This window comes from Eucalyptus grandis, chromosome 1 (genome assembly GCF_016545825.1).
Source record: "Eucalyptus grandis isolate ANBG69807.140 chromosome 1, ASM1654582v1, whole genome shotgun sequence".
Taxonomy (NCBI): Eukaryota; Viridiplantae; Streptophyta; class Magnoliopsida; order Myrtales; family Myrtaceae; genus Eucalyptus; species Eucalyptus grandis.
In genome coordinates this window covers 24,486,193-24,498,847 of record NC_052612.1, presented here as the reverse complement: position 1 = coordinate 24,498,847, position 12,655 = coordinate 24,486,193, and the positions used below count along the sequence as shown (strand labels likewise).

Below are 12,655 nucleotides of genomic sequence, written 5' to 3'. Positions count from 1 at the left end.
GGCCAATGCAACTAACACATAGTCGGACACGAACCTGGCAAAGATCCTCTTTTGTTCAATTTCTTGATCTTTTCCCTTGTAACAATACAGTAATATTCATTTACAAAATCTATCACAATTTTCTTATAGGAAGCACTCCGTTGACATCCCATATGCGATTCAACACATCTTGCCACTCAGGTGGAAGAGTGCTTATGAAAAATCGCACCATCTCTGACTGTGACATAGGACGACCATTCCATATGACCTGTTGAATTTTCCCGTTGACTTCAAGGACGTGATCAATTAAGTCACCACTTTCCCATCGATGATCGGGCCAAATTTATCAACTTAGACGGCCTTTCCTTTTGTTCATCGGTCCACACGCGCGAATAGGTGTGCGCAACCTCGGGGGAGGCATTGTTCCCGCAACAAATGCAGAACAAATAAGGGATTACATATAATCCACATAGACTTAATTGAAAAAGAAACATATTCTTTTCCTTTTTTTTTTTTTTTTTTTTTTTTTGGGTCAACGGTCAACGGTCAAAGTCAACGGTCAACGGTCAGTCAACGGTCAATAGTCAAGTCAACGGTCGTCGCCGGTCAACGGTCGTCGGTCGTCGGACCGGACGGACCGGTCGGACCAGACGGACCGGTCGGACCAAACGGACCGGTCGGACCGTTCGGGCGGACCGTCCGCACGTGCCGCGCGCGTGCGCGGGATGACGTCACGCAGACGTCAGCGGCACGTGCCACGCGCATGCCATCGTCAGCCGGTCGGGTCGGGTTGGTTCGCGGGTCGGGTCGCCGCCCGGCCAACCGACGTCATCGCTGAAGTCATCGATGACGTCATCCCAGCGGTTCTTGACCGTTGGGTGACGTCATGCGGCGACGCACGCACGCGTCGGTCTGTGGACCGGCGCGTGCCGGTTCGCCGGCCGGCGGCACGCACGCGCCGATTCGCCGACCGGCGCGTGTGACGCACGCGCCTGGCGATCGAGCGCTTCCGGGCGCGTCGCGCCCACGCGCAGCGCCTTCCGGCCGCGCGTGTGGGCGCGTGCGGCGTCGCCCGGCTGCGCTCGAGACATCTCCAGACTCGTCTCCACGTCGCCTTTCTCCCAGTGCTTTCAGAATTTGTTTTTGACATTCGAATACTCATGAAAAAGGCCTAAGAAGTCTCGGGTGTCGGGATTGCTCGCCCGATCCGTACGGCCGAAGTTCCTTTTGCAAAAATTAATCAAAACATATCAAATTGATCGGGAAAACGTGAACTAGGGCTCTGATACCAATGTTGGGAATTATTGATCCCCTAAAGACCGGATTCGACACTTAATCGAACCCCTAAATCGATGCGGAAGACGAAGCCCGGGAATAACACGTATCACCGATCGTAAAGCACACCACGGAGTCGAGCGTACCTTGTTAGCCACAGATTAAACACCGTCGTCAATGGAGGAAGAGAATCCGGTCGATGAAGCCTTGAAGGGAAGAAATTGGAAGCCATATATGCCTACTGTTCTTCGGGAGAGAAAACGCGCGGGAGAGAAGCGTACGTTGATTGTGCCAAAGGGTGCGTCTCTCTCTCTCTCCCCATCCACGGGCCCTATTCCCGTGGGCCGGGCTTTTTGGGCCCAACTTGGGCGGACGGGCCAACTCAGGCCCATCTCATAAATCCATCATGAATAAAGTATAAGAAATTCAACGATTCAGAACCCGTGTATATACTATAGAATACTTACGTTAGAATTGAAATCACATATTTGATTTAGTAAGTCACCGCCTTTAAATCGATCGATACAGATGAAACTATATGAAACCGTGGCTCGGTCTTCCTCTCCTTCCCCCTCCCTTAGACAGCCTCAGTGGATACATGATAAGTGTTTTGAATGATGAGGAGACTGGGAGCATAATCTATTTATAGTGTGTATTCTAATAGGCGCATCCATCACAAATTACTATTAAAATATTGACCTACACCGACCGTCCAACCATATTTTAATACCAATGCCGGATGTGCTAAGCGCAATAAATCACTTAGCTCTATTTGGGTAATTTAGCATTGTTTCACATGTTTTATAACAATCAATTTTTCGCAAAGTAAAATATCATGCTATTAATTAGCTAGCACTAAACGTGGACTTTAGTGATACCTTTATTAACCTAATTGGAATTGCAAAACTAACGGCTCTCCACTTGCACCATTTTAGAACATCGATGTTGTATTTGCTAACTCTATCGGCATATTTGGAATAGTTTGTGCCACACTACATCTTGACCTTGTTGATGGATGAAGACAAAGACCTACCAAAAGGACGTGGGGTGTTCTCCTTACATAGCACATACCATAGAGATTTTTGAACATTGCTCGATGAGAGTGTCATCTCCGTCCATAGGGTGAAACTTGTCTTATCAAACCAATTGGCATACGGAGCACACATTCAAAACCAATTTATTACCATTGCTACTATCTTCTCGACTAAGACTTCCTCATCGATTCCTAATTTTTGTAATATGGAACAAGGAGAGACTCCAACTTGAGCCTCGGTCCCAAAACAATGAACACCAAAAAAATAAACGAGCGAAGTGTCCTTATAATATTTGAGGAATTTTTCCTTCTCATCCAGTACTGCTGCATTGAAGTATGGATCACCGGCTTCATTAATCAATTCAACCGATGTTATATATAAAACGGAATGGCTCTGGAATGCCAATGCTCAAAGCATTTGTCTCATAGCTGAAAAATGTAAGAGGTCCCTAAAGACTTGAGCAACTCTCCAATCTTGTAAAGCCAATTGCGGGAGATCGCCACATCCACCATGAGTAATGAAGTATAGCGTCAGCACTCATCTCTTCACATGCCTTCTTCAATATGTTGTCCGTTTAAATTCCACCTCCTTACATCAAGAGGGAAATTTTTTCAGCTTGCTTTCCATATGTCATGTATAAAAACTCCAACTCGTTAACAACTTGGCCAACTCCTTAACAACTTAGTGGGCTGGATCTAATGTAGTGAACTGACTTATGTAGGTTGCCCACAAGACCAAAAATTAGTTAAGACCGTCTTAACAAACAACTTAATGCATTGGTACCCGCACCGCACATCAGAGAAAATGCCATGGCAAATGGGTTTACCTGTAGGAGCACACTCCAAGGAAAGGAGTTGTTCCGGTGATGCCAAAAATTTTATCGAAAATGTCGAACTCGTTGATATCTCTCATTATTTCGACGGCCCATTTCAAGAACCGTGCAAAAATATCAACTTCTTATACATAAGAGTTCAATGACATAATTCTCATTCCTCATTAACCCATAACCACTGACAACACGAGAAGCATAATTCATAGTGTTAGTCCATACATCATTAGTCCAACCAATGACTGCAAGTTATCCATCAACAGCATATGCATCAATGCTGTCCTCTCTTTGAACTGCAACTTGCAGTTGCTGGTGTTTGTTGCCGAACGAGCTTTGAACTGAGATTGCAAAACTGCCTGCACATGTGACCGAAGCAGCAATCTCGGCAAAACCAAAGGATTTATTTGACGGCAAGACAAAAATATGCAAGACTATATGCAGACTCCAACTAATTGCTCAGCTCGTCGTACTTGAACGAGCTTTCGACATGTAGCATTATAGTTGCTCTTTTCGACCCTGAACATCCATTCCCCATATCGACACTAGTGTCATCTCAAGTAGTTCATCCCCACTTGACAATTCACCTATTAATTCACTACCATGTAACGTGTAAATGGCTTTCTTGACACCATTGGCATTGAACGACATTTCGGCTCGAGATTGCTTGTGGATTTTCTTCGAGGGTGCAGGTACATCGTCCAAAGAAGCATATTGGGGAGACTAGCTTCCAGCGTTTGCACCCACAAATCCTCTCAAATCGTCAAAATCAGTATTTCTCAACATTATCAAATTCAGTTTATTGTGGGGCGAAGCCAAATGAACTATTAGAAATTCATTTGCAATGTAAATCAAACTCATAATCTCATAAAAATAAGTGACTCATTCACTACTAGACCAACTACCTTGGTACATACTTTACAGTTCGACTCCGGAACAACTTGTTCATGATCGCAATGCCAAAAAATAACTACTGGAAAGAGAGACCACTCTAGTAATGACAAATAATCCCAGCTCCCAACGGAGGGCAAATCAATAACTTTCTAAAAGCTTTCAGGATGTCATTCAATTCGGAGAAACAAAAGATGTTCTACGGAAACATAAAACCAAGTAGCCCAATGGCCTGAAAATCCTAACACCATCAACTTCACCTAAAAGGGCTTGTAAGTACATCGAGCTAAATTACATACAGCCTGCAGAGGCGTAAAAAGAGGGCAATACAAACAGTCACCTTAGGCACCAGACCAAACCAAAATAGACTAATCCCTTAAGCCTTCTTGGGTGACTTGGTGGCCTTGGAAGGAGATTTTGGTTCCTTGGTCGCCTTCTCAGTCTTCTTTGGCAGGAGGACCGGGTTGATGTTGGGAAGCACCCCTCCATGGGCGATGGTCACTCCAGCGAGCAATTTCCCAAGCTCCTCGTCATTCCTCACAGCTAAGAGAACATGTCTCGGGATGATCCTGTTCTTCTTGTTGTCTCTTGCAGCATTACCAGCCAACTCCAGGACCTACAACATTTTAACATGCCCATGTCTAATTAGAACACAAAAAGGCTGCGTTCATTTCTATGGGAAAAGATTTTCATGGAATGACTTTCCAAATTTACATGTGTTCGGTTCGCTAAAAGTGAACAATTAACCAAAAATAAAAAAACTCCAGTCAAGGAAAATATCAAGAAAAAACTTTTTGCATCTCACTTTCAAATACACCACTAAACAATCGAAAACCAAACATTTTCTTTGAAAATCTCTAAAGAAAAAATTTTCCTCAGTCATAAAGTTTTCACCGAACAAACGAAGTCCATAAGATGCACATTGGGATCAAAGAAAATTTAATGTTCAAATCAAAAAAAAAAAAAAAAAAAAAACCTTTGGCTTTAGCAGGTGAAATTTAATTTCCAATAGGCTCTTCAAAACCAAAGCCAGCCTCAAAGTGTAATTGAAAAACCTAAAAGCACAAGTAACCGAGGGCGAACCGTCAAAGTAGGCCTCCACCGTCCTTTGCCCAAACCTTTCCATAAATAAGTTCACGATATCCATTATGATACTTCCAAAGTTGAATGCCTCCACATATAATACACAGTCTAGACAGACAATGAGAACACGACCAATCTCACAACCCACCCACCAGAATATAAGTCAACTCCCTTACAGAGAAACAGAGCAATGGGATCAAGAACCTCCATCTAAAGAAACCTACCAACTACCAACTAAATCACCATTTGACCACAGTACCTATAGCACAGAAATGGCGAACCAATGCAAGGACATTTCCATAAGCTTCCATTCGCAAGCATTTGAACAAGACAACCTTCATTACCTCAGAAGATTAGTATCTAAATTGCGCAGAGAAAAAGCCCCAACTGCTATATCACGAATTCGAGGAGAAATCTCAATCGAGCTCGGGACAATTACACAGCAAGAATAGAACCCTAACTCGACAATGTCACGGCCGACCATTGAGAGAGAGAGAGAGAGAGAGAGAGAACCTCAGCAGCGAGGTACTCGAGAACGGCGGCGAGGTAGACCGGAGCTCCGGTGCCGACGCGCTGGGAGTAACGGCCCTTCTTCAAGTACCGACCGATCCGACCGACCGGGAACTGCAGCCCGGCCTTGACAGACCGAGAGACCGGCTTCTTCTTCGGACCGCCACCCTTCCTCCCTCCGGCACCTTTCTTCAGCTTCCCTCCGGTTTCCATTCTCTTCTCGCGCAAATCTCGCCGGAGTAAAAGACGAAGAGGAAAATCTCTCAACTCTTTCTCGGGAAAATTAGATGGAAATTATTTTCCCAGGAGTCGATCGATCGAGGTGATGAAATTGAGAGGCTTTTATGGGGCAGGGTGAGGAAAATGGCCTTGGGAGGGCTGGAATTGAGAGGACATTGACCGTTGGATTGGGATCCTATCGACGGCTATGAGGTGATGAGGTGGCGATCCGTGTGCTTAGAAACCAAGCAATAGCGTAGAGAGAGAAATGCATCAAGTAAAATACAATGAATGCTGGTCTGCTTTTAGGCGATTAAGTTACAGTGGTTTTCACATAATCTAACGTTTGTGATGTTATCAGACTCGAGGATCTTGATCCGTGCATTTGAGCAACAAATTACGCAGTGTCTAAATTACATGCTAAAAGTATGGTACTATTTGAATTTATTTATTTTTTATTTGTGTTCTCGTTTATAAGCGACAATATTAAATAAGTTAACTTGGCTTTAGTCTACTTAAGTATTAGTGCTTAGCATACACTATGCATGCGTGCAAAATCAAATGAATATGTGTAAACTAAATAAGATTATTAAGGATCACTCAAAAAAAAAGGGGGGAATGCGAAGTTATCTCGTGAGCGGTGGATGAAAATTATAGCGAAAACTTATTGTGAGCTCCAACTTATTTGTTGACTTTTTCTTGCTACTTAATGGAGGGGTAGCTTTAAAAAGAGCAAAAGTGAGGCAAAATGATATTTGCCCTTGCTAATATAGATCTCCTAGGAAATTTGACATTTGGTTACAATAATTGTGTCCTTTGTAGATTTTTTTATATAAAAAAAGGACTAAAGCTGAATACAAAAATTTGACGTTTTAAATATGTTATATGTATATTATCACCTAATAAATCATGAAGTTACTCTATAAGAGATAATAAAAAGAGTATTGTAATTTTTTTAGTTATTGAAAGCAAAAAGCTTACACAGGCAATATATGTTTATGTGATAAATTTATAATAACTAACTAATAAGAAAGCATGTACATTGTATGCGAAAAATAAATGAGATTTGTAAAATCTAATCTATTTAGAATGTGAATTCATTTAATACCATAAAATAAAAAAATAAAAAAAGATCCCATGTTAGTACACATGTGTTATTTTCACTTTAAAATAATTTTTTTGTCACTAAAAATCTCAAAATGGTACAATCATGACTAATCTACCCTGCATTAGCTTCCATTCAATATTCTCATTAAATTGCCAACATGGAAGCAAATAACTCGAATGATTGACATGTGACGTGGATGGATGAGGAATTTCACATGAATGAGTCACCTAAAATAGGTTCTCCTGTGGAGGCTGGATCTAAGGAAAATGAGCGAAGATTAAAAAATTCATTTATTTTTTCCATAAGGGCTCGTTTCAAAATTTGCTAAATTTTCCCTAATTTTGTCCTAAGTGTGAGAGATATGAGAGGAGTCGCTTTTTATTATCTAATTAACTTTAAAGGTACAAATTTTCTCCATAATTTATAAATAAACCATAAAAATTCGTTTTAGGGCTTTGATGGCATTTCATGCTACAAAAATGTGAGCTGAAGTCCTCTTTTAATTTTGTTTTCTATATAGTAGAGATTTTATATTAGTAGGTGAGAATAAAAATTGACACAAATGTTAAAAAACTGGACTTGCATATCTTTATTTAAAAAAAAAAAAACATTTTCATTATTCTAAAAAAAAAAATCACATTAAAAAAACCAAATGACCCCTTTACAAATCTCCAACTCAATAAATCTCAAACCGTAACCTTCATGTAATTCACCGCCCACCATCACCGCTACCTCCGCCATTGACTGTCACCCGGCTACTGTTGATTCCTCTCCCTTCCCCCCCGGGGGCCTTGATTCCCATAAGAACATATTAAAGATCGTGCATGGCCTCGACCGAAAGCCACCATATATGACCTTGATCGAGCTCGTCCATGACTTGGGTAGTGGCCTACGACCTCGACTTGAGTTCGTGGGCCACCATAAAGAATTTCAAACAAGGTGATCATAACTTTGTCTCGATTCATAACCTCCATTTGAGCTCCCAAGATAGATGTTGTCCATGCCTTTACCATGGCCTCAAGGACATCGGTGAACTCAATTGAGGTTGTGCCACTTGGCGTGGCCTCCACCAAGGTCGTCAACGACAGACAATGAGTTAGGCAAAGGTTGTCATGGTTAAAATCACAATAAGTTGTCCTAGTAGAGTTTTGAATGAGTAAGGGATTTTGAGTAAAAAGGGTAATTTGGGATTTAAACGTCAATATTTTGCAAAAGAAAATGACAATTTCATATATAGAAGGACCATGGTAACTGATTTTTGCAGTCTGATATAAAGCTGTTTTTGTTTTCTAAAGAAAAGGTATGAAAGTAGTAATGGTTTGAAATATGAGTAAGCTTTTGGATCTGTCCCAAAATATATGCATACATGAAGATATAAAAAAATAAAACAGGATAAATGTTCATTAATACATGAAAAGACTAGGCACGTGAAATAATTAACACAACTCATGGGTGACCACTATATCGCGTTTTCAACCATCCAATCCGATTTACTTCAAAATGCTACATTAGAGAAGACTTAGAAATTTGGGCCTACTTTTGAGACATCATAAGGGATTAGGCCATCAATCCTACCTGAATTTAAAGGGACAAGCAGAAGCCCGGCCCCTTGATTCTTGTTTTAAGTGCCCGCGCTATTAACGCTATGTTTGGATGTGAAGGAAAATTTGGAGGGAACCGAGATATTTGATAACTCCGATAAGTGCCGACTACTGAAAATCAATGTGTTCAGCAATTAATAAAATCAAGCACGTTTGATAGCCGTAATTAGTTTTCATTTAAACGACAACTAAGTAAAAAAAAAAATCACTTATTTCGCTTGGTAGTAAGAAGGGCTTTACTTTTCGATCCCCCCAAAAGAAAAAAAGAAGGGGCTTTACTTATTTCATTCGATAAAAAAGGTGTTCTAGTATGAATTAAAATATTACCCATTACATCACTAAAAGCCTAAAACCTACCAGTAATATTCACTAATACAAATTAGGCATATATATATATATATATTGAATACTATATATTCAGTTATTATCAAATCACATTTTATTTTTATTTTTTTTCAGTTGTTAAGACAGTCGATACTTAGGGCCTATTTAGTAAAATCCATTTATGTTCCTTTGAACAAAATTTTTATTCTTTTGTTCCAGGGAACGAAAAAAGAATAGAAATGTGTTTAGTAAAATTTTTGTTCTCAGGAATAGATTTGGAAACAAAAACAAGAAGTAGAAAAAAGTAATTTCTTGTTTTCGGGAACAATTTCTAGAATCAATTTCTCTCTCTTCTTTTTTTTCTTCTCTTTTCTTCTTCTTTTTCTTCCTTTTGGTCGGTTGTCGGCCTTGGCCATGGCCAGCACCAACGACCGCCCAAACGAGGGTCGAAAACCTTGCCGGAGCATCGCCTACCCCCAGAGACACAAAGCCACGGCAAGGCTCGTCGGCCTAAGCCTCGCCATGGCCCATCGTGGCCGCGCAAGGCTTAGCCTTGCCTAGCCTCCGATGAGCTCGCCAAGCCTCTCCCTGGCCTGGCAAGGCTCCTGTGAGCTCGCCAAACATTGCCAAGCCGATCGCCAACCACCAAAAATAAGAAAAAAATAATAAAAGAATTTAAAAATTAAAAGAAATAAGAAAACCTAAGAATTTTACCAATGTATTTCTTTCCCGAGAATAGAAATTTTGATAAGTTATCAAACACGTTTTTTTGCTCATAAATTGTTCTTGATAACAGAAACAAAAACAAAAAATCATTTCTCATAAAAAAAATTGTTCACCAAAATAAAATGGTTACCAAATGTGCTCTTAAAATACTTAACTTAAATTTCCAGTAGTATAGACTAGTTTGATAACCCGATTAAGTGTTGAAAATAAAAAATTTACACTTAATGACATTAAGCTTGTTTTATAACTATTACAACATTGACTAAAACAAATTAATTAAGTGAAAAAATCACATGTGGGGTAAGTAATGAAGAGGTTACTTATTTCATTAAGTAGAAAAGTCAATCAATAACAGTTAAAATCTTGCAAATTATATAAGGTAAGGAAATGTTCAATTTTCAATTTTTAATTACTGTAAAAGGAACTTTTGTTTCTATATCTAGCATTTAGAATTTATAACTACAATTTTCAACACCTTTTCTTTTTCAGTTTTATTAAACGAGTCCTTAAATTTCAGTTGTATGAAGAAGGCGTTGCTTAAATTTTTCAGTTGCCTCATTTTCATTCTCAGAAAAATTTCAAATTGTTCTTCATTCTTCACTCATATTTCATTTTCCCCATTTTTTGTTATTTTCCAAACATAGCGGAAACCAGGCTCCTTTTTTAAAAAAGAAACTTTTTGTGTTGTAGTCTCATTACCTGTTTACAAGTTAAATTTAGCTATTACCTGTTTACAAGTTAAATTTAGCTACTATCTCTTTATTAGTTATAAGATAAGATTAATTCATTATTTCATACTATTAGGACTCAAGATCTCTAAATTGCTTTTTTCTTTGTTAAGTTGGCAAATTATAAAAGTGTTTTCGGAAAATCCATTTTGTCTAAATTTTTTGTTTTTTTTTCAAAAACCATCCCCGCAGAATATCATAATAAAAATTTAACAAATAAGTAGGGGATCCAATAGTATCCTTTGTTGTTTTCTTCCACCACCAAATCCTTCCATCATCAAATAATCTCTCGCTTCTTTTTTCAAGTGACTCTCAAGCATAATTTAGTATATCTCTCTAGAACAAAACATTTTAGAAAATTGTTGCATTGACCAAAATCATGTCTCGTGATATTTATCATGCAGTCCAATTTTAGCATCCTAATTTGTTTGCGACTATAAGTAATTTTTGTTTTTCCTCTTGAATTTTTTGCCATATATGTTGTTGTCTTGTAAGATAAATATTATCGATATGACATCTTAAAAAAAAAAAAATCTTTAGTACGATGAATAAAGTTTGTTATGTTATCGACTTTTGAATAAAGTTTGTTATGATAAACACATTTTATCAGAGCATGTCTCCTGATCTATACTCATACATAAAGCGAATAGAGATTCCTACTTTTGAGATCTCACAATCTTTTCCTTTTCTTTCCAAAATATCCAAAATCAGTTATTATAAGTATCCTATCAATGGACAAATGCATAAATTGATAATTTTATTTCATCTCGCGCGTACTTTAATTTGAAATTTGAATTCTTTCAATCTTAAAATAAGACCTTACCTCAAAAAAGTTCAAATATATATCTATGTATACAATTTCTTCATATTTAGTAAATGAACAGTTAGTGCAGGCATAAGTTAGTAGATGTATTTTCATAGGGGTTTATTTTTCTTATCAATGTCAATAATTTTCACATGTATTTTACTTAGGGTTGTTAATCATTAAGTAGAAAATGCCAATTAAAAAAATTTGTCGAATTGGATATACAAAATGTGAACAAAAAACTTTAACTTGTTATTCAGTTAAATAAACGTATAATATACAAATTATAAAAGAAGGTTTTAAATACAATTAGCTTCACAAATTCAATTATATTTTTGTTGAATAGTATGTGGATTTCCGTATTAAGTGTCATGCTTTTTAATAGACATTTCCATTCAATCATCGTAATAATTAAATTGAAACCTGAAATCATTTCTCCTTATACACTATTTACATTTTGAATTTGGGCCACGCTGCGAAACTGTGCCTCGTTTCTTGCCACATGACAATCATGGAGGCAAAGTGAATGCCATGTGGTGAGGATAGGAACAGACTTTCTCTCGGCTCTAACTTTAACTACATACATATCTTCAAAATTTTCTAAATTAAATAGAGTATATCATTTATTTCATTCCTAGCTAGATAATTTTATGAAAGATTGCTTAATTAAATAAATCATATCATTCATTTCATTCGTAGTTAAATAATTTAAGTTGTATTTAAGAAAATTATCTGAGTTTGATAATATTTGTTAAATAGATCCGATGGAATCAAAGAAAATATGTCATTCAAGTTTATCCTTTTTTTTCTTTTGTTTTTAATTCAAACTAACAAGAGATGGCATTTTGGGACGAGAATCCACGAACCCATAATTAATGTTTGAACTTAGGGCACATGGTGAACCATACTGTTGGACTAACATGACAACCTGAAAAAGGAGGTTCAATAGGTTGAGTGATGATATAAAAACTTTTACGGAATATTAAACAATTAGCAATTAGAATAATATCTTGAACGGAGTAGCGTGTGTGATGATGATAAGTAGATAAGAGTGAATTAAAATAATCACAGAACAATATATAGTGGTTCAATTTTATATCCAAATCCATTCTTGGACTAATAGCCTTAACAGCAAGTGGATTCAACTAATAATCAGCAAAGAAAGTTATAACTGGCTAGTATTGTTCCTCTCAATGGCACTTGACTATTAGCTATCTTAGTGCTAAAACCAATACAAAGAGCAATACAGAGGAAAATCACATACAATTTCTATTTGTGATAATAATCACAATATTCAATCTAGCTAAACCTCTTTCCATCATCATTGCTCCTTATATACTCAAGTCTTCAATATATTTGTTGGACATCTTCAAGGATGATCATCTAGCCATTGAGAGTCGTTGGAGAAGACCTTTAAGAGAATTGACACCACACCTGTAGTTGTTTCCTCTACCAGTCTTAGGCTTCTTGATATAAGCCTACTACAATTGTTAGAATAGTAAATTGTTTGCTACTTTTGTGATTGCTTTCTCGATTTTTTTGCTAC

The 12,655-nt window shown here is 38.0% G+C and overlaps 1 protein-coding gene across 1 annotated transcript; it reads right to left on the bottom strand.

Moving 5' to 3' along the window:
* Positions 1-4,109: 4,109 nt before the first annotated feature.
* On the bottom strand, positions 4,110-5,929 carry LOC104436374 (histone H2A). The gene is made up of 2 exons (XM_010049127.3): positions 5,602-5,929; positions 4,110-4,621 (listed from the first exon to the last, which is right to left on the bottom strand). Exons 1-2 carry the CDS (start codon positions 5,809-5,811, stop codon positions 4,382-4,384), a joined length of 450 nt encoding a protein of 149 aa, XP_010047429.1. The 5' UTR covers positions 5,812-5,929; the 3' UTR covers positions 4,110-4,381.
* Positions 5,930-12,655: the final 6,726 nt, after the last annotated feature.

Bases quoted from the DNA above. Each gene is read 5' to 3' on its own strand.
- LOC104436374 (XM_010049127.3), bottom strand. From the start codon at position 5,811: ATGGAAACCGGAGGGAAGCTGAAGAAAGGTGCCGGAGGGAGGAAGGGT. The intron at 4,622-5,601 runs GTTCTCTCTCTC...AAAATGTTGTAG, and splicing joins TCGAGTACCTCGCTGCTGAG to GTCCTGGAGTTGGCTGGTAA.